This window comes from Bos indicus x Bos taurus, chromosome 15, assembly GCF_003369695.1.
Source record: "Bos indicus x Bos taurus breed Angus x Brahman F1 hybrid chromosome 15, Bos_hybrid_MaternalHap_v2.0, whole genome shotgun sequence".
Lineage (NCBI taxonomy): Eukaryota > Metazoa > Chordata > Mammalia > Artiodactyla > Bovidae > Bos > Bos indicus x Bos taurus.
The window spans coordinates 3,840,473-3,861,652 of NC_040090.1; the positions used below are offsets into that span (position 1 = coordinate 3,840,473).

General features: G+C 37.6%; 2 protein-coding genes across 2 annotated transcripts; both read left to right on the forward strand.

Annotated features, from left to right (window-relative positions):
• Positions 1 to 2,416: 2,416 nt before the first annotated feature.
• Positions 2,417 to 3,361, forward strand: LOC113906010 (olfactory receptor 5G3-like). The gene has a single exon (XM_027564036.1). The coding sequence runs from the start codon at positions 2,417 to 2,419 to the stop codon at positions 3,359 to 3,361; it is 945 nt and encodes a 314-aa protein (XP_027419837.1).
• Positions 3,362 to 11,803: 8,442 nt separating this feature from the next.
• LOC113904644 (olfactory receptor 5G3-like) lies at positions 11,804 to 12,748 on the forward strand. Its single transcript, XM_027561767.1, has one exon. The coding sequence runs from the start codon at positions 11,804 to 11,806 to the stop codon at positions 12,746 to 12,748; it is 945 nt and encodes a 314-aa protein (XP_027417568.1).
• Positions 12,749 to 21,180: the final 8,432 nt, after the last annotated feature.

Here is a 21,180-nt window from a genome sequence, read left to right on the forward strand (position 1 = left end):
TTGTGAGCTAGAAACCATTTTTATTTATTTATTTATTGTATTAAGAGAATGAGGCATGGAAAGATTTAAAAACTTGCTCAGAGTGACACAGCCAGTAAATAATGAAATTAAGATTTACACCCAGGCAGTGTGGCTCTAGAATCAGATAGCAGACTGTTATCTGGTAGCACCAGCTCCCAGCTGGTGCTGGGTGCTCAATGGATCACTCCTCACTGATAGAAAAGAGAGCTCTCTTTTGGGAGGATCCAAAAGGGGGAAAACATACACTGTTTTCCTAGGAGTAATCTTCTTTCCAGGGAAGACAGGATAAAACACTTGGTCCAGATGCCTCTGTGATCATGTTAATTTTGTGACTCCAGGTGTAAACTCTTGTTGCTTTAGTTCTTTGGGGACCTGGCTCTAAATTATTGTAAACTCCCAAGGGAAAGTATCTTCTTCTAGGCAGTATATGAATCAATATGCAGGTCAAAGAGTATCTCTTTACTCCTACAATGTTCAAGATGATGGATTTGTCTTCTTCCAATACTCGAAAGTCATGCCTCTTAGAAAAAATTGTCACCATGAAGGAAATTGAATATTTCACACTTATATAAAGAAATGGTTATTTACTTGAAGCAATCAATGGACCTACATAAAGAATATCTTTAAGGAAGTGAGTACATTGCATTCTAGATAATATGACAGTTTTGAAGTATGATGGAGAAGCTTCAGGCTGCGCTTGAACGTTGGGAATATAACCCTTCCAGACCAAGTTCTCTTTTAAAGAGAGCAGACTGGCACTTTGTTTACTTCCTTAAACAGACAAAGTAACTGTTTTCTGTGACTTTTTCAGAACTTATTTTCTTGTTTATTTCTGTATAATATAGAGGTACTACAAAGTCCATAAAGAATTCTAAGGTCACAGAATGTTAGCTGTGAAAATGGCATAAAGACTACCTTCCTTGCTTTATAAAGGACCTAAATTGACTCACATTCAAATAAATAAAAAGTTTTTGAACTAAAACTTGAACTAAACAAAAGCATTTATGCAATGGATAATGCTCTTAATCTATGCTGAGAAATATCTTTATGACTGTTGAAAATATACTCCACCTTAGCATTAGCAGAAAATCATAATGATAGATAATCACAAATCGAGTCACTTTTGTTTTTCATTTATCAAGCTCTACATATAACTATTATATAATTCGAGTAGTTTGTTGTATTTATTTATCACTGTAGTGATAATAAATGTTATTTAAAACAAGTTATTTTTCATATAAATTATCCTACATAGTAATCTTCTTGTAGGAATTTTAAACAGTTTGAGTCCTAATTCCTTAATTAATGAGTCCAAAAGTAACATATTCTTGAATGTATTTCATGCATAAAGTCTCATGCATTTGATATTTTACATATAACATTACCATAATTGATATTGCCTGGTAGATTTCAGGATAAATGCCCTAAAATAAGTTTATATGAAATATAATATATCATATAGAATAATTCTCCATTATTTTGGTGCAGAGATGCTAAATTTTACATATAGTTTCCATGACAACTTGCTGTCCAACGTTGCCAGATCATTTGATGTTACAGGCAAGGCATCCTCATTCCTTCCATGGGTCATATTCTTTTAAATTAGTAACCTCTGTCATTTGTGTATATTACCCTTTCAACATCTTTGTATAAGTGGTAGTAGGGAATGGACTGATAAACACATATGTGAATTGTGTGTTTAAAATACTAGGATGCATGTGATCATTAAAATAAAGAAATACCCTATTTTTCACTTCTCAGATGTCATATGTTGTTAGGATCTGAATATCTCATTGGTTTTACAGTATTCCTAGCAGTGTTTCTCTAGCTGGGGTTTTATATCCAATTATGCAATAAGATGAAACATGAAAGGTAGTTCATATACAAATTTGTAACTTGAAAGAGTTTTAGATTACAGGATTAGACTCTTTGTGGTGGCAAACAATAGAGATTAAAGGTAAATTACCCTAGTTTACACAGGATCTTTGCACAAACTGCCAGGATCTAGTATGTGTGTGCGTGCTCAGTCGTTCAGTCATGTCTGACTTTTGCGACCCCATACTGTAGCCCATCAGGCTCCTCTGCCCTTGGGATTTTCCAGGCAAGTGTACTGGAGCATGTTGCCATTCCATACATCAGGGGATCTTCATGACCCAGGAATTGAACCCATGTCTCTAGTGTCTCTTGCACTGGCAGGTGGATTCCTTACCACTGCACCAACTGAGAAGCTCAACCTAGAATCTGGGAATATTATTTTTTAGTTCCAAAGTGTTTCAGTAATTGTCTATTGTAGACCTATCTAACAGAACCCTTTATTGGCTTAATATGTTATTTGTAACTCAATGATTGTTTTTCATCAAAAAACATCTTTCTTATAACAGATTGCAGATGACCAATGGAAGATCAGAATCAGACAGCAGTGACTGAATTTCTTTTCTTGGGCCTCACAGATCATCTCTATCAGCAGATTGTTCTCTTTTTCATTCTTCTTTTTTTCTATCTTGCCACTCTGGGTGGTAACTTGGGGATGATCACTCTCATATGGATTGATCCCAGACTCCACACTCCTATGTACTTTTTTCTTAGCCACTTGTCCTTTGTAGACTTGTGTTCCTCTTCTTCCATTGCCCCCAAGATGCTGTGTGATATCTTTGTAAAGAAAAGAAGCATCCCTTTCATGGGTTGTGCTGCACAGATGTTTTTCTTTGGTCTTTTTGTGGCCACTGAATGTTTCCTGCTGGCTTCCATGGCCTATGATCTATATACAGCCATCTGTAAGCCCTTGTTGTACACACTCATTATGTCCCAGAGGGTCTGTGTGCAGCTGGTTATAGGCCCTTATGCTGTGGCTCTTATAAGCACCAAGACTCATACAAGTCTCACCTTTTGCTTACCCTTCTGTGGTCCAAATGTTATCAATCACTTTTTCTGTGATATTTCACCACTGCTTTCCCTTGCGTGTGCAGACACCTGGATCAATAAGTTGGTGCTTTTCACCTTGGCTGGAGCAATAGGAGTGCTCAGTGGCCTGATCATCATGATCTCCTATGTTTGCATCTTGGTGGCCATCCTGAGGATCCAGACTGCCAATGGGAGGAGGAAAGCTTTCTCTACTTGTTCTTCCCACCTGGCAGTTGTCTCCATCCTAGGTGGAACTCTTTTCTTCAATTATGTTCGACCTAGCTCATGTTCCTCCCTAGATATCAATAAAGTGATTTCCCTCTTTTACACCATGATGATCCCCATGTTGAACCCCCTCATCTACAGCTTGAGGAACAAAGATGTGAAAACTGCATTCAGTATGAAATTTGAAAGGAAGAATTGCTTAGTAGCTAGGTAAAGTAGAACTCTACTTGTCTTGTACCATAGATATTGGTACAGAATGCTTAGTAAAAAGAATACTAGCCTGGAAATCTGAAGTTTCATGTGAGTCCTGGCTCTGTCTCTTCAAGATAATCTGAAAAATGGGCAGTTCTTTAATAATTTTCTGCTTCAATCTTGTTCCCTGTGACATGAGAGTGGCTTAAAAATAATACAGAGATGGAGTGAGAATATAAATGTATAAATATACTAGAAGAGAACTCAGGTGAATATTGTACAGTCATACATCTGTGAATCATGTTTAATCTAGACATGAAAAATAGAAGTTATAATGGAAAGCTTAAAGTATGACAAACAATATTAAAAGGCAAATAAAAAAGAGAGAAAATATTTGTGCTCCTGAAACAAAGAGTGGGATAATATCCCTAATATTCAAATAACAGTCTAAAATTCACAATGAGAAAAACAATAGGTAAGTGTCAACTAAATGAACAGGCATTTTACAAAGATGGAAATGCAAACTGCCAAAGGTGCATGGAGAAAATGTTCAGCATCGTGATTGGTCAAGTAAATGAAATAAAATTAAAATGCCAAGGCAGTTCCTTTCAATGCAGGTGAAATGTTAACAGTTTAATTCCATGCCACTGATGGAAGAAGAGATCTTTTTTGATATGTAGTGATGCATTCATTATTTTCTACTGGCAGCAAGAATCTACTCCACTGTTTCCTAGGCCATTTGGTAGTTTTCATTTAAAATGATACATTTATATGGCTTTTGACTGAGAGATTCCTTTATTAGAAATCTAGACTGCTGCTGCTGCTGCTAAGTCACTTCAGTCGTGTCCAACTCTATGCAACCCCATAGATGGCAGCCCACCAGGCTCCCCTGTCCCTGGGATTCTCCAGGAAAGAGGACTGGAGTGGGTTGCCATTTCCTTCTCCAAAAAATCTAGACTACAGATGTATAAATGCCAAAACATAAGATTTCACATATTTAAGTGCTATGTGTTGTGGCAAATAAAATAAAAGAAATAACTTGAATACTAATCATGGAAGAAAGGTACATATTTTTCAGTGTAATGTTGTGCAGCAAATAAAGACTGAATTAGGTATTGATGGATTGAATTGGCAAGACCTATTGCATGCAGGCTACTGCTAGTTTAGAAAAAATCAGGTTGAAGATCAGTGCTTATGCTGGTCATTAAGGAAAAGAGCAAAACCTATATAATGAAAAAAATGTATATGTGTGTGTAGGTGTAAGTGAGCACAGGGAAAATTATAAACAATATATAATGAGCTACTGACAATGATTATTTCAATGTGAATGGCGTTGGAGGTAGGAAAAGAGAGCTCTTCCTCATAAACAGTTGTTGTTGGTGTTCAGTCGCTAAATTGCATCTAACTATTTGTGACCCCAAGAACTGCAGCATGCTAGGCTCCCCTGCCCTTCATTATCTCCCTAAGTTTGCTCAAACTCAAGTCCATCAAGTCAGTGATGCCATCCAACCATCTCCTCCTCTGTCATCCCCTTCTCCTCCCACCATCAATCTTTCCCAGCATCAGGGTCTTTTCCAATGAGTCAGCTCTTCACATCAGGTGGCCAAAGTATTGGAGTTTCAGCTTCAGTATCAGTCCTTCCAATTAATATTCAGAACTGATTTCTTTTAGGATGGACTGGTTGGATCTCCTTGCAGTCCAAGGGATTCTCAAGAGTCTTCTCCAACACCACAGTTCAAAAGCATCAATTCTTCAGTGCTCAGCCTTCTTTATGATCTAACTCTCAGAACATCCATACCTGACTATTGGAAAAACCATAGCTTTGACTCTACATACCTTTGTCAGCAAAGTGATGTCTCTGCTTTTTAATACATTGCCAAGGTTTGTCATAACTATTCTTACAAGGAGCAAGCCTCTTTTAATTTCATGGCTGCAGTCACCATCTGGATTGATTTTGGAGCCCAAGAAAATGAAATCTGATACTGTTTTTCACATTTTCCCCATCTATTCACCATGAAGTGATAGGACCAAATGCCATGATCCTTTTTTTTTTTTTGAATGTTGAATTTTAAGCCAGCTTTTTCACTCTCTTCTTTCACCTTTATCCAAGAGGCTCTTTAGTTCCTCTTCATTTTCTGCCATTAACGTGATATCATCTGTGTATCTGAGGTTGGTGATATTTCTCCCAGCAATCTTGATTCCAGCTTGTGATACATCCACTCTGACATTTCCCATTATGTACTCTTCATATAAGTTAAATAAATTGAGTGACAACATACAGCCTTGATGTATTCCTTTCCTAATTTTGAACCAGTTTGTGGTTTCATGTCCAGTTCTAACTATTGCTTCTTGACCTACATACAGGTTTCTCAGGAGGCAGGTAATGAGGTCTGGTATTACCATTGCATTAAGAATGTTTCACAGTTTGTGGTGATCCACACAGTCAAAGGCTTTAGCATAGTCAATGAAGCAGAAGTATATATATATTTTTGAATTCCCTTCTTTTTCTATGATCCAACAGATGTTGGCAATTTGATCTCTGGTTCCTCTGACTTTTTTATATCCAGCTTGAACATCTGGAAGTTCTTGGTTCATATACTGCTGAAGCCTAACTTGAAGGATTTAGAGCATAATCTTGCTGGCATGTGAAATGAGTGCAATTGTATGGTAATTTGAACATTCTTTGGCATTGCTTTTCTTTGAGACAGGAATGAAAACTGAACTTATCCAGTCCTGTGGCCACTGTTAAGTTTTCCAAATTTGGAAATTTGGAAATTTGCTGCACTCATTGGTATAATGAGTGCAACACTTTAACAACAGTATCTTTTAAGATTTTAAATAGCTCAGCTGGAATTCCATCACATCCACCAGCTTTATTCATAGTAAAGCTGTCAAGGCCCACGTGACTTTACACTCCAGGATGTCTGGCTCTAGGTAAGTGACCACATCATTGTGGTTAACTGGGCTTTTTGGTATAGTTCCTCTTTGTATTCTTGCCACCTCTTCTGTTCCTGTTAGGTTCTTGCCTTTTTTGTCTTTTATTGTGCCTATCTTTGTATGAAATGTTCCCTTGGTATCTCCAATTTTCTTAAAGAGGTCTCTAGTCTTTCCCATTCTGTTGTTTTCCAAAATTTCTTTACATTTGTTACTTAAGGCTTTTTTATGTCTCCTTGCATTTCTCCGGAACTGTGCATCCAGTTGGAGATATCTTTTCCTTTCTCCTTTGCCTTTTTTTTAAAAATTTTATTTTATTTTTAAACTTTACAATATTGTATTAGTTTTGCCAAATATTGAAATGAATCTGCCACAGGTATACCCGCGTTCCCCATCCTGAACCCTCCTCCCTCCTCCCTTCCCTACCCTACCCTCCCTCTGGGTCGTCCCAGTGCACCAGCCCCAAGCATCCAGTACTGTGCATTGAACCTGGACTGGCGAAAGATGGTAACAATAACCCTGTGTACGAGACAGCAAAAGAGACACCGATGTATAGATCAGTCTTATGGACTCTGTGGGAGAGGGAGAGGGTGGGGAGATTTGGGAGAATAGCATTGAAACATGTATAATATCATGTATGAAACGAGTCTCCTTTGCCTTTTGCATCTCTTCTTTTCTTAGCTATTTGTAAGGTCTCCTCCTAGATTCAAGGGACTAGATCTGGTAGACAGAGTGCCTGAAGAACTATGGACCAAGGTTCATAACATTGTACAGGAGGTGATAACCAAAACCATCTCCAAGAAAAAGAAATGCAACCAAGGCAAAGTAGTTGTCTGAGGAGGCCTTACACATATGCAGTTGAATTGTGTCTTATTCATGCTCTCTTGAGAGTCCCTTGGACTGCAAGGAGATCCAGCCAGTCCATCCTAAAGGAGATCAGTCCTGGGTGTTCATTGGAAGGACTGATGCTGAAGCTGAAACTCCAATACTTTGGCCACCTGATGTGAAGACCTGACTCATTTGAAAAGACCCTGACACTGGGAAAGATTGAGGGCAGGAGGAGAAGGGGACAACAGAGGATGAGATGGTTGGATGGCATCACCGACTTAATGGACATGGATTTGGGTGGACTCTGGGAGTTGGTGATGGACAGGGAGGCCTGGCATGCTGCAGTTCATGGGGTCACGAAGAGTCAGACACGACTGAGCTACTGAACTGAACTGCACGTGCTCTCTGGTCTTTCTTCGATATGATCTTGATGCACCATGATAGATTGCTGCTATGCCTATCTGATAATGGGAGGACCTGACAGGTTCCAGGTTATTATGGCAGACTGTATGCTTATTCCCATGATGTCATTTATTCAAGTATTGAAGTTCTTTTTCAGAAGCCATAGCATTCTTTGCTGTAAATGGCATAGAATTGCTCCTGAAGCCCTAAGACCTGAGTTATTGCCTTACTGAAGCTTGTAATAAGCTCCACACTGCTTCTTTCTTCCCAGTATACCTTTGATCACAGAGTCTAACATGTAGCCCAAGTGGCCATACTGCTTGTACTGTGACTGGGACATGCAACAGAGCCCTTTCCTCCTCTGATTCGCTTAATACTGGCAGCCTTCTCTGCCATGCAACATATGGACTAGAGACACAGTCCTAACTGTGGAATACACTGCCACTGAAATGCAAAGAGAGCTTCCAGGACCCTCTGGTTCTTTTCTCATGGATTTTAGAATCTTAGATCTTCCTTTCTATATATTAATCATTTTCTCTACAAATGTGTAGTTTATACTCAAATTTTGTGTTTTAATTTCTCAAATATTCCATCATTGTTTTAAGTGGTGTGTATATTCCTTTTGTTTGGTTTTGTTACATGTGACTGACAATTCTGATAGTCTTTCCTTTTCTGGGCTTAGCCAGTTAACTTCCTATCACATGATATAAGTTTGCTGTTTCTTTTTTCAATATTGCAGTTTCACAGGATGCATTTTTTGATTTTTATAAAAATGAAGTAAAGAATTATTTTCCTATCTTTTTTTGCTAATGGGAAACTTCTTCTTGTTCTTTTTCTATATTCCATTTTTTGGTTGGTATAATGAAGTATCATTTTCTTTTTTTTTAAATCTGCTTTTTCTCTTTTCTCATTGTTTTTAAATGGTTTTAAGAAGGATAAGAGGTAGAAATACTTTTCCCTTGACATTTTTAATCAAAATGTTATGTACCATAATTGCTAAACATGATCCATCAAGAATTATATAGATTTTATGGGTTTGTTTTCCACTAATTCAACAAATATGTATGCAACACCAATTATTGACAACCTTCTGAGATAGATAATGAATAAGAGTTATAAGTGAACCATCAGTGAAATGTTTTTGGGGTTGATAAATTGAATTATCCACTCTTCTTGAAGTTATAAAGAACTAGGTTCTCAGAGAAGATGGTGATTGAGATAGTTCACCCCGTGTCACCAGACTCTACACATTCTTCTCTCTCTGGTGACCCTTCTACCCCATATAACCTTCTTTCCTTTGTTTCTCCTTCCCTGCTTCAGATCATCTCATATAGCACTGCCTGGAATGCCTTTCCTCTTAACTTCAGTTTATCTAAATTATGGTTATCTTTTCAGACCAATTCCTTCTTTAAAATTTTTCTGGTCTATTCCAGCTTGCAGTGATCTGTCCTTCCTTTGGAGTCCAGAGACTAGTGTTTAGTTTTTGTTGTTGTTGTTGCTTATTTTGTTTATTTATTTTTTAAAATTTGTGTTTAGTTGGAGGATAATTGTTGTACAATATTGTGTTGATTTCTACCTTACAACAACATGAATCAGCTATAAGTATACGTATATCCCCTCCTTCTTGGGACTCCACCCCACCCCCATATCCCAGCTCCCTAAATCAGAGACTGTTTTCTACTTTTGCCTAGATATAGACAAATGTTACTTGAACATATGTTTTGTTTTTATATCTAGTTATTATCTCCTAACTATCCTGTAGACCCCTTTTGATACTAAACTTCGATTCTGTGCTGGATACTCCTTTAAATACTTTAAAATTATTGTCTCATTAAATAATTCCAACATCTTTGTGAACTAGAAACCACTTTTATATATTTAAGAGAGCAAGCTATAGAGAGATTTAAAAACTTGCTCCAACTGACACAGGCAGTAAGTGATGAAATTAAGACTATGCCCAGGCAGCAAATCCCAACTGGTGCTGGGGGCTCAATGCATCACTTCTCACTGATAAAAGAGACAGCTCTTTTTTGGCAAGGGAGGCTCCCAACGGAGAGCATCTACACTGTTTTCCTAGGACTCTTCCCTATGAGAAAAGATACAGTTAGGAAATAATGTTGGTCCAAATGCCACTGAGATCATGTTAGTTTTGTGCCTCCAGGTATAAGCTCTTGAGGCTTTAGTTCTTTAGGGACATGGCTCTAAATTATTGTAAACTCCTAAGAAACTGTCCCTTATTCTATGCAGTATGTGAATCAATATGCAGGTCAACGAGTATCTGTTTACTCCCAGGATGTTCAAGATGAGGGATTTGTCTTCTTCACCAAGTACCTAGAAAGTCATGCCTCTTTAGAAAAAGTTGCCACCATGAGCGAAGTTGAAAGTTCCATCCTTATTTCTAGAAAATGACTAATTCCTTGAAGCAATTAAAGGACCTATGTAAAGGATATCCTTAAAGAAGTGAGTACATTGTGCTTTGGATAACATGAAGTTTTTGAAATGTGATGGAGAAACTTCAGGCTGTGTTTGAACTTTGGGGATATAACCGTTCTGGATCAGGCTCTCTAAAGAGAGCAGACTGGCAATTTGTTCACATCTTTATGAGACTAAGCAACTTTTTTTGTGTGTGACTTTTTCTGAACTGATTTTCTTGTTTATTTTTCTATAATACAGAGATACAATGAAAGGAATTCTAAGGTCACAGAATGTTAGCTGTAAAGTGGCATAAAGACCATCCTCCTTGTTTTATAGAAGCCTGAACATGACATACATTAAAATACATAAATAGTATTTGAATCAAATATAGAATTAGTATGGTCAACCCCTTACCTCCATACACCTATATTGGTATATTTGAATGGATATAAACAAAAACATTCATGCAATGGCTAATGCTCCTAATCCAAGCCTAGAACTGTATTTGTGACCACTGAAATTGTACCCCACATAGCATTAAGCAAGTAGTCATGAAAATGATGAATAATCAAATAGATATAGTCATGATTTTTTTTATCAAACTTCACATATGATTACTATATAAAGAATAATAGTACACTGTTTTTGTTTTACTTAAAGAAGAAATTAATTACAGTAATAATAAATGGTATTTAAAACAAGATTTTTAAAATATGAATTACCTATGTAGTAATCTCTTAGAAAATTTAAACAACTTGATATTTTCTTCCTTGTTTAGTGAGTCAGAACATATGTATTATTAAATGTGTTCCCTGCATTAAAAATTATATATTTGATATTTTGCATATATCATTTCTGTAATTGATATTGCCTAACAGATTTCAAGATAAGTGCCCTAAAAAGTAGTTCATATGAAAAAGTAAGTCACATAATACAATTCTATGATATTTTGGTGCAAAAGATGCTTAATTTTCTATACAATTTCCACAACAAGTTGCTTTCTAACATTGTCATAACAATTTGATTTTACAGACAAGGCATCCCCATTCCTTCCATGGATCATATCATTTTGTATATGATAGAAAATATATGAGTAAACTCTTCATCATTTGTGTATATCACCCTTTCCACATCTTTGTATAAGGGGGAGTAGGGAATAGAATTATCAACACATACGTGAGTTGTATGTTAATAATATTAGGATGGTTGTTATCATTCAATAAGATCAAGAAATTCCCTGTTTTGCATTTCTCAGATGTCATATAATAGGATCTGAATATCTCATTGATCTTACAGTATTCCTAGCAAGGTTTTTCTAGCTAGGGTTTTATATCCAATTATGCAATAAGATTAAACATGAAAGGTAGTTCATATACAAATTTGTAACTTGAAAGAGTTTTAGATAACAGGCTTGGACTCTTTGTGGCAAACAATAGAAATTAATGGTGAATCACCCAAGTTTATACAGGATCTTGCGCAAATGGCCCTGATCTAGTATGTGTGTGTGTGCTCAGTCATTCAGTCATGTCTGACTTTTGCGACCCCATACTGTAGCCCATCAGGCTCCTCTGCCCTTGGGATTTTCCAGGCAAGTATCCTGGAGCAGGCTACCATTTCTTACTCCAGGGGTCATCATGATTCAGGGATTGAACCCATGTCTCTAGTGTCTCCTGCTTTGGCAGGTGGATTCCTTACCACTGCACCACCTGGGAAGCCTAACTTAGAATCTGGGAATATTATTTTCTAGTTCCAGAGTGTTTCAGTAATTGTCTATTATAGACCTATTTAACAGAACCTTTTATTGGCTTAATATGTTATTTGTAACTCAATGATTGTTTTTCATCAAAAAAAAAAAATCTTTCTTATAACAGATTGCAGATGACCAATGGAAGATCAGAATCAGACAACCGTGACTGAATTTCTTTTCTTGGGCCTCACAGATCATCTCTATCAGCAGATTGTTCTCTTTTTCATTCTTCTTTTTTTCTATCTTGCCACTCTGGGTGGTAACTTGGGGATGATCACTCTCATATGGATTGATCCCAGACTCCACACTCCTATGTACTTTTTTCTTAGCCACTTGTCCTTTGTAGACTTGTGTTCCTCTTCTTCCATTGCCCCCAAGATGCTGTGTGATATCTTTGTAAAGAAAAGAAGCATCCCTTTCATGGGTTGTGCTGCACAGATGTTTTTCTTTGGTCTTTTTGTGGCCACTGAATGTTTCCTGCTGGCTTCCATGGCCTATGATCTATATACAGCCATCTGTAAGCCCTTGTTGTACACACTCATTATGTCCCAGAGGGTCTGTGTGCAGCTGGTTATAGGCCCTTATGCTGTGGCTCTTATAAGCACCAAGACTCATACAAGTCTCACCTTTTGCTTACCCTTCTGTGGTCCAAATGTTATCAATCACTTTTTCTGTGATATTTCACCACTGCTTTCCCTTGCGTGTGCAGACACCTGGATCAATAAGTTGGTGCTTTTCACCTTGGCTGGAGCAATAGGAGTGCTCAGTGGCCTGATCATCATGATCTCCTATGTTTGCATCTTGGTGGCCATCCTGAGGATCCAGACTGCCAATGGGAGGAGGAAAGCTTTCTCTACTTGTTCTTCCCACCTGGCAGTTGTCTCCATCCTAGGTGGAACTCTTTTCTTCAATTATGTTCGACCTAGCTCATGTTCCTCCCTAGATATCAATAAAGTGATTTCCCTCTTTTACACTCTGATTACCCCCATGTTGAACCCCCTGATCTATAGCTTGAGGAACAAAGAGGTGAAGAATTCATTCAGTACAAAGTTTGAAAGGAAAAACTGTCCAATTGGTAGGTGAAATAGAATTCTATTAATGTTTTAGTGTAGATGTTGGTGCAGAACATTTAGTGATAAGAACACTAGCCTGGAAATCTGAAATTTCATGTGAGTCCTGGTTCTGCCTATTCAAGATGATTTGAGAGATGGTGTAGTTCTTAAGGTTTTTTTTCTGTTCCAATCTTGTTCTTTGTCACATGAGAATGGTTTAAAAACAATATAGAAATGAACTGAGAATATAAATATAAAAATATACTAGAAGAAACTGAGTATTTGTACAATTGTGGATATGTGAATTCTATTTAAATTGGGCAAACTCAATGTTACAAGGAAACTTTAATGTACCACAGTCAGTGTTAAAGAAAAAATAATGAAACAAAAGAGAATATTTATGCATGTGACCCAAGTGACGGATCGTATCTCTCTTCAGTTCAGTTCAGTTCAGTCGCTCAAGCATGTCTGACTCTTTGCGACTCCATAAATCGCAGCACGCCAGGCCTCCCTGTCCATCACCAACTCCTGGAGTTCACTCAGACTCAGGTCCATCGAGTCAGTGATGCCATCCAGCCATCTCATCCTCTGTTGTCCCCTTCTCCTCCTGCCCCCAATCCCTCCCAGCATCAGAGTCTTTTCCAATGAGTCAACTCTTCGCATCAGGTGGCCAAACTACTGGAGTTTCAGCTTTAGCATCATTCCTTCCAAAGAACACCCAGGGCTGATCTCCTTCACAATGAACTGGTTGGATCTCCTTGCAGTCCAAGGGACTCTCAAGAGTCTTCTCCAACACCACAGTTCAAAAGCATCAATTCTTCAGTGCTCAGCCTTCTTCACAGTCCAACTCTCACATCCATACATGACCACAGGAAAAACCATAGCCTTGACTAGACGGACCTTTGTTGGCAAAGTAATATCTCTGCTTTTCAATATGCTATCTAGGTACAGTCCCAACTGTGGAATATGCTGTCTCCAAACTGAAAGAAGCCTCCCTGGACACTCAAGTTCTTTCTTCATGAATTTTTCTTTGTAGGAGGTGTTTTAGCATGAGCACTAGACTTCACCACTAGATCTGTAAATATTTACCTAATGTGTCAAATTTCTGAATCTTAATGAGTTTTCTCTCATCCTTTGGAGAATGTATGTTGCCAATTGTGAAGAGCCTATTGTGACTCCACATTAGATCTGTTTCTTTTACTTTTACGTTGCTTCCCATTCCTTTTGTTCATTAAAAGGATACTGTTTATACCCAATGGCCTGGGAACCCTACCCCTCTGCCAGAAAATTCAACCAAAATGCCTCTGTTTGGGACCCTGTCCACCGGTGAATGGCTCCAAGAAGGAAGAAATTAACACATCCCCTCCCTGAGTCTTGCCATTCCAGAGATATTTACAAGATTAATGGTCTTTTTACTTTGTTTCCTCACCTCCCCCTACCTCATCTCTTTTCTATAAAAGAAACTAGCATCCGGGCCACAATAAAATGGTTATTTTGAGACGTTAGTCATGTTCTCGGTCAGCTGACTTTGTGAATAAAGTAGTAATCTTTGCTTCAACTCCTAGTCTCTCAGATTTATTGGCCTGTCATGTAGTGAGCAGAGCGAGCTTGAACTGGGTACCACATGCATTTTACCAAGACCTCCAATATTAGAGCACCTGTTTGTGTGACCTGCTATATTAATGTGATGTTATCAGTGTAAAGGACATTAAGTGTTGTATCCACTAAGTGTAGTGGATGCAGAGGGGGGTCAGATATCTGCAGACTATATCAAGGAATGAAATAGGGTTAACATAGCCTTAAAGCAATATTGTAAATGAATATTTTTGTTCATCTTACATGAAAGTAAACTGTTTCTGATTATTTATTTTTTCTAATCAGAATGGAAAAGACTACATTCCTCAAATCATGACTGCATGCCGTGTACTGGAGCTCCATTAAAGTATCCTGTATTTGTGGAGCACTGTCAGAGGTACTAATGCTTATTGGAACTTGAAGCAGTCTACAGGCATCCTTTTTCTTTTTTAATTCATTAAAAAAAAAACCTGAAGTATAGTTGATTTACAATGTTATGTTTGTTTCACGCCCTTACTTTCCTTACATTATGGTAACCATAATGTCTCTAGTCTGTGCATCTATTTCTGGTTTTTAAATACATTCATTTTTATCATTTTCATACATTCTTTTAAGATTCCACATATCAGTGATATCATATGCTATTTTCCTTTCTTTGTCTTATTTACTTCACTTCATAGGATAATCTGTAGGCCCATCTATGTTGCTGCAAATGGCAATATTTCATTCTTTTTATGGCCAAGTAGTATTCCATTGTATATATAAATATCACATCTTGTTTATCCATCCATTGATGGACAAGTAATGTGCTTCCACGTCTTGGCTAGTGTAAATAGTGCTGCAGTGAATATTGAGGTACATGTATTTTTTGAATTATGTTTTTTTTTTCTTCTGGATATACACCCAGAAGTGTTATTGCAGAATCTTATGTTAACTTTAATTTTAGCTTTTAAGGAACCGTCATACTGTTTTATATAGTGGCTAAACAAATTTATATTCTCATCAACAGTAGAGTTCCTTTTTCCTCACATCAGTTCCCGGATTTAATATTTGTAGGCTTTTTAATGACAGCTATTCTGACTGGCATGAGGTTATACCTCATTGTAGTTTTGATTTGCATTTCCTTTATAATTGCAATGCTGAGCATTTTTCCACATGCCTGTTGGCTCTATGTATGTCCTTTTTGGAGAAATGTCTATTCAGGTCTTCTGCCCATTTTTTTTTTTTTTTTTTTTGAGGTGAGGGCTTCCCTAGTGGCTCAGGAGGTAAAGTATCCACTTGCAATGCAGGAGATCTGGGTTCGATCCATGGGTTGGGAATATCCCCTGGAGAAGGGAATGGCAACCCACTCCAGTTTTCTTGCATGGATAATTCCACGGACAGAGGAGCCTGGATGGCTATAATCTATGGAGTCTCAAAGAGTCAGACATGACTGAAGCAACTTAACATGCATGCACACCCATTTTTTGATTGAGTTATTTGATTTTTTTTTACATTAAACTGTATGAGATGTTTGTATATTTTAGAAATTAGTCAATCCCCTGTCAGTCACATCATTTGCAAATATTTTCTTCCATTCCATAAGCTGTCTTTTCATTTTATCATTTCCTTTGCAAAATCTTTTAAGTTCAATTGGGTCCCATTTGTTTATTTTTGCTTTTATTTCTGTTACTCTAGGAGGCAGATTGAAAAAAATATTCCTGCAATTTATGTATTTATGTCATAGAGTGTTCTGCTTATGTTTTTCTCTAAGAGTTTTAGAATATCTAGTCTTTACATGTTTCAATGCCGTTCTCCCAAATCTTCCCACCCTCTCCCTCTCCCACAGAGTCCATAAGACTGTCCCATACATCAGTGTCTCTTTTGCTGTCTCATGTAAAATATCATGTATGAAATGAGATGCCAGTCCAGGTTCAATGCACGATACTGGATGCTTGGGGCTAGTGCACTGGGATGACCCAGAGGGATGGTATGGGGAGGGAGGAGGGAGGAGGGTTCAGGATGGGGAGCACATGTATACCTGTGATGGATTCATCTTGATATTTGGCAAAACTAATACAATTATGTAAAGTTTAAAAATAAAATAAAATTAAAAAAAAGAATATCTAGTCTTACGTTTAGGTCTTTAGTTAATTTTGGGTTTATTTTTGTATTTGGTGCTTCAAATCTTCTAATTTCATCTTTTACATGTAGTCGTTCAGTTACAGGCATTCTTTTAGAGTCATCTGGTTTCTGGATGGTCTAGACTGCTGAATTAAATAGAGAAATAATGTGACTACTTCTGAAGCACCCTTTATATATTTGGTGAAGGCATTAATTTCTCGTTTCAAGTATTCTGGAATCCTATCATCTCCATTGACTCTAGGAAGTTTAGATCCACAACAGAACCTTCTACCACTGAGTTTCTTATGAAACTCGAGTCCCTTCCATTAGTGTCTTTAAAAAATTCCTTTAGTGGAAGACATGCCTTCTCAGGAAACAGTCACCCAATACCTTCTCTGCTCTTACATCCTTGAGTTGGAAATTACCCGGCCTAAATGTTATTTTCTCATCATTTATCATATTAGTGGAATTTCACAAGTGTCAGTTTCATTGTGCAGTGGTTACCACTGCTCTCAATAGTTCTCACATGTTAGAAAAAATTGCCAAAGCCAATGCACAGTTTTCAACTGTACTCTATCCCAATTCGGTGCTGGTGAGTTGTAGTAATGCTGTGCTAGGGCATGCTGATGGTTATGACCACCTCATTCCACCAACAATGGACTCTCATTTCCATTTGTCTGTGAGTGGTCTGATTCCAGGATCCCATTCCAAGAATCTGCTGAATGCACTAGTCAAACAATTTACTAAGATAAGTTGTTAGAATTACAAAACCTAAACAAAATTTTCTACATATATTATAAACAAACAAAAACATTAGTGTTTAATGTGGTGAAAGCTTGGATTTTTATAATAGTTAATCTGCCACTGCTTCATCTGAATAATTTCAATAATCTGAATTAACTCAATCTATTTACATATATGGTTCAGCGAATTTCTAACACAAAGAGACAGAAAACACTTTCCAATAAAATTTGGAAACTGAATTTCAGAAAACTATCCTTTTGGAATGGCTTGCTCTAAGAAATTTTAGTCCTCATTTACCCCTTGAATTCAAGAAAGAACTCCAAGAAGAACAGATCACTTAAGACTTGAGCTCATATATGGTCCTGTAAAGACTGGCTACAGATTTAAAGATCAATTCAGTTAAGAACTCTAGACCTCACTATTCATCAGGGAAATGCAAATCAAAACCACAGTGAGACATCACCTCACATTTATCCAAATGGTTAATATGAAAAATATGACAAATAACGAGTGCTAACAAGGATGTGGATAAAAGGGAACCCTCGTGCACTGTTGGTGGCATTGTAGATTGGAAAACTACTATAGATTGTACTTTGGAAAACACTATGGAATTTTTTCAAATAATTAAAAGTAGAACTGTCATACGATCCAGGATTTTCACTTCTGGGTATTTACCTGAAGAAAACAAAAACTCTAATTTGAAAAGGTATTTATTGTAGCATTATTTACAGTAGCCAACATATGAAAGTAACCTACATGCCTTTCAACAGATGAATGAATAAAGAAGATGGGATATGTAAATATGTATATATACATACACGTTATGAAATACTACTCAGTCATAAAAAATGAAGTGCCCATTTGTGACAACATGAATGGATTTAGAGGGTGTAATGTTAGGTCAAATACTGCATGATCTCACTTATACATGGGATCTAAAAAATAAAATGAACAAACAAACCAAAGTGATATAAAAACAGACTCAGAGATACAGAGAACAAATGGGTAAATGCCAGAAGGAGAGAGGCTGAAAGGAGTGGGCGAAATAGGTGAAGGGGATTGAGGTACACACCTCCAGTTATATAAAAGTCATGGTGATATGATACAGAGCATAAGGAATATAGTCGATAACAATGTAATAACTTTGTATAGGAACAGATGGTTACTAGACATATCTTCATAGTGATAATTTCACAATGTAGGCAGATAGCAACATAATATAACACACATCTGAAATTGAAAGTCACTCAGTCTTGCCTGAATCTTTGCGACCCCATGGACTATAGAGTCTATGGCATTCTCCAGGCCAGAATACTGGAGTGGGTAGCCTATCCCTTCTCTGGGGGATCTTCCCAGCTCAGGGATCGAGCTCAGATCTCTAGCATTGCAGGTGAATTCTTTACCAGCTGAGCCACCAGGGAAGCCCAATACATCTGAAACAAGCGTAATATTGTAGGTCAGTCTATATTTCAATTTAAAAAAATCTTTAATTTCCTAATTAAAAAAGAATAAATTTCAGAGGCGAGTTATTTTATTACAAAGGCAAGCAGTTAATGACCACCAATTTCTTATGTGCCAAGCCTGGTCTTTTCCTGGGAAGGTGACAGAATCCTGAAGAAGCACTGGTTGGTTTATGCCATCAAAACAAAGTTGGCCCTTCAGTAGCTTGAAGTTTCACACCATAAGTTTCTCTAAGCATTTTATTAGCACTATTTTCAATTTTTATTTTATATTGGAGTACAGTATAGTATATTGATTAACAGGCTTTCTAGCTGGCTCAGTGGTAAAGAATCTACCTGCCAAAGCAGGAAACACAGGACACATGGATTTGATCCCTGGGTCAGGAAGAGCCCCTGGAGGAGGAAACATCAACCCACTCCAGTATTCTTGCCTGTAAAACCCATGGACAGAGGAGCCTGGCAGGCTACAGGCCATGGTGTCACAGAGTCTGATAGAACTGAGTGACTGAACATGCACAATAGTTGATTAACAGTGTTGTCTTAATTTCAGATGTACAACAAAGTGATTCATTTATACACGTACTTTCAAACTCCATGCATTGGAGAAGGAAATGGTAACCCACTCCAGTATTCTTGCCTGGAGAATCCCAGGGATGGGGCAGCCTGGTGGACTGCTGTCTATGGGGTGGCACAGAGTTAGACATGACTGAAGTGACTTAGCAGTTCAAAGTCTTAATTAGATTACTACAGAATACTGAGCAGAGTTTTCTGTGCTATATAGTAAGTCCTCTTTGATTATCTATTTTAAATATAGCAGTGTATATATGTCAATCCAAAACTCCCAGTCCATCTGTCTCTCTACCCTTTAACCCTGGTATCCTTAAATTCATTTTCTAAGCCTGTGGGTCTGTTTCTGTTTTATAAATCAGTTCATTTGCATCATGCTTTTTAGAGTCCACATATAAGCAATATCATATAAGTCTTTGTCTGACTTACTTCACTTAGTATGAGATTCTCCAAGTCGATGTTGTTGCAATTGGCATTATTTCATCCTTTTTAATAGCTTATTAATATTCCATTGTATATATGTACCACATCTTCTTTATTCTTTCATTTGCTGATGGACATGTAGATTGTTTCTGTCTTGGCTATCTTCGTTATTGTAAACAACATTGCAATAAAAAAAAAAAAGAATCCCCTCTCTGATTTTAAGCTTTCTATCAAAAATATGAAACCTCATTACTTAACACTGCAAAATTTGGTGTCAAGGGACAAGATTACAAAATTTTAGACTTATTACAGTGAGAAAAATTGTTCTGTTATTATTTCTATCTTAATACTATAGCTTGTATGGTAGGAAAAGACCTTGTTTATTTCTAATGATTTGGCATGGAAGTTTCTAACAAAAAAAATCTATTAAATTCACTTTGAAAGTGTTAGTTGCCCAGTTGTGTCTGACTCTTTGTGAACCTGTTTACTGTAGCTCACCAGGCTCCATGAAATTCTCCAGGCAAGAATACTGGAGTGGGTTCAGTTCATTTCAGTTCAGCCACTCAGTCATGTACGACTCTTTGCGACCCCATGAACCACAGCTCGCTCGGCCCCACATCCATCACCAGCTCCCGGAGTCCACCCAAACCCATGTCCATTGAGTCAGTGATGCCATCCAACCATCTCATCCTCTGTTGTCCCCTTCTCCTCTCTCCCTCAATCTTTCCCAGCATCAGGGTCTTTTCCAATGAGTCAGCTCTTCCCATCAGGTGGCCAAAGTATTGGAGCTTCAGGTTCAACATCAATCCTTCCAATGAACACCCAGGACTGATCTCCTTTAAGATGGACTGGTTGGATCTCCTTGCAGACTCTCAAGAGTCTTCTCCAACACCACAGTTCAAAAACATCAGTTCTTCGGTGCTAAGCTTCCTTTATAGTCCAACTCTCACATCCATACATGACCACAGGAAAAACCATAGCCTTGACTAGATGGACCTTTGTCGGCAAAGTAATGTCTCTGCTTTTGAATATGCTATCTAGGTTGGTCATAACTTTCCTTCCAAGGAGCAAGCGTCTTTTAATTTCATGGCTGCAAGCACCATCTGCAGTGATTTTGGAGCCCAGAAAAAGTCAGCCACTGTTTCTACTGTTTCCCCATCTATTTGCCATGAAGTAATGGGACCAGATGCCATGACCTTAGTTTTCTGAATGTTGAGGTTTAAGCCAACTTCTTCACTCTCCTCTTTCACTTTCATCAAGAGGCTCTTTAGTTCTTCTTCACTTTCTGCTGTAAGGGTGGTGTCATCTGCATATCTGAGGTTATTGATATTTCTCCCATTGGGTATCCATTCCCTTCCCTTCTCTTTACAGCCCAGGGGTGAAATCCAAGCTTCCTGCATTGCAGGCAGATGCTTTAGTGTCTAAGCCAACAGAGAATCTTACTTTCATGTAGTAAAACTAAAAGACTGCTTTTCTCTCATAGTCTTTTTTTTTGTAAGTCTAGCCAAGATGGAATTCTTAAGTAATCAAAGACCTAATCAAAACAATGTGATGTTCAGGAAATTATTTTTATAAAACATAGAATCTTTTT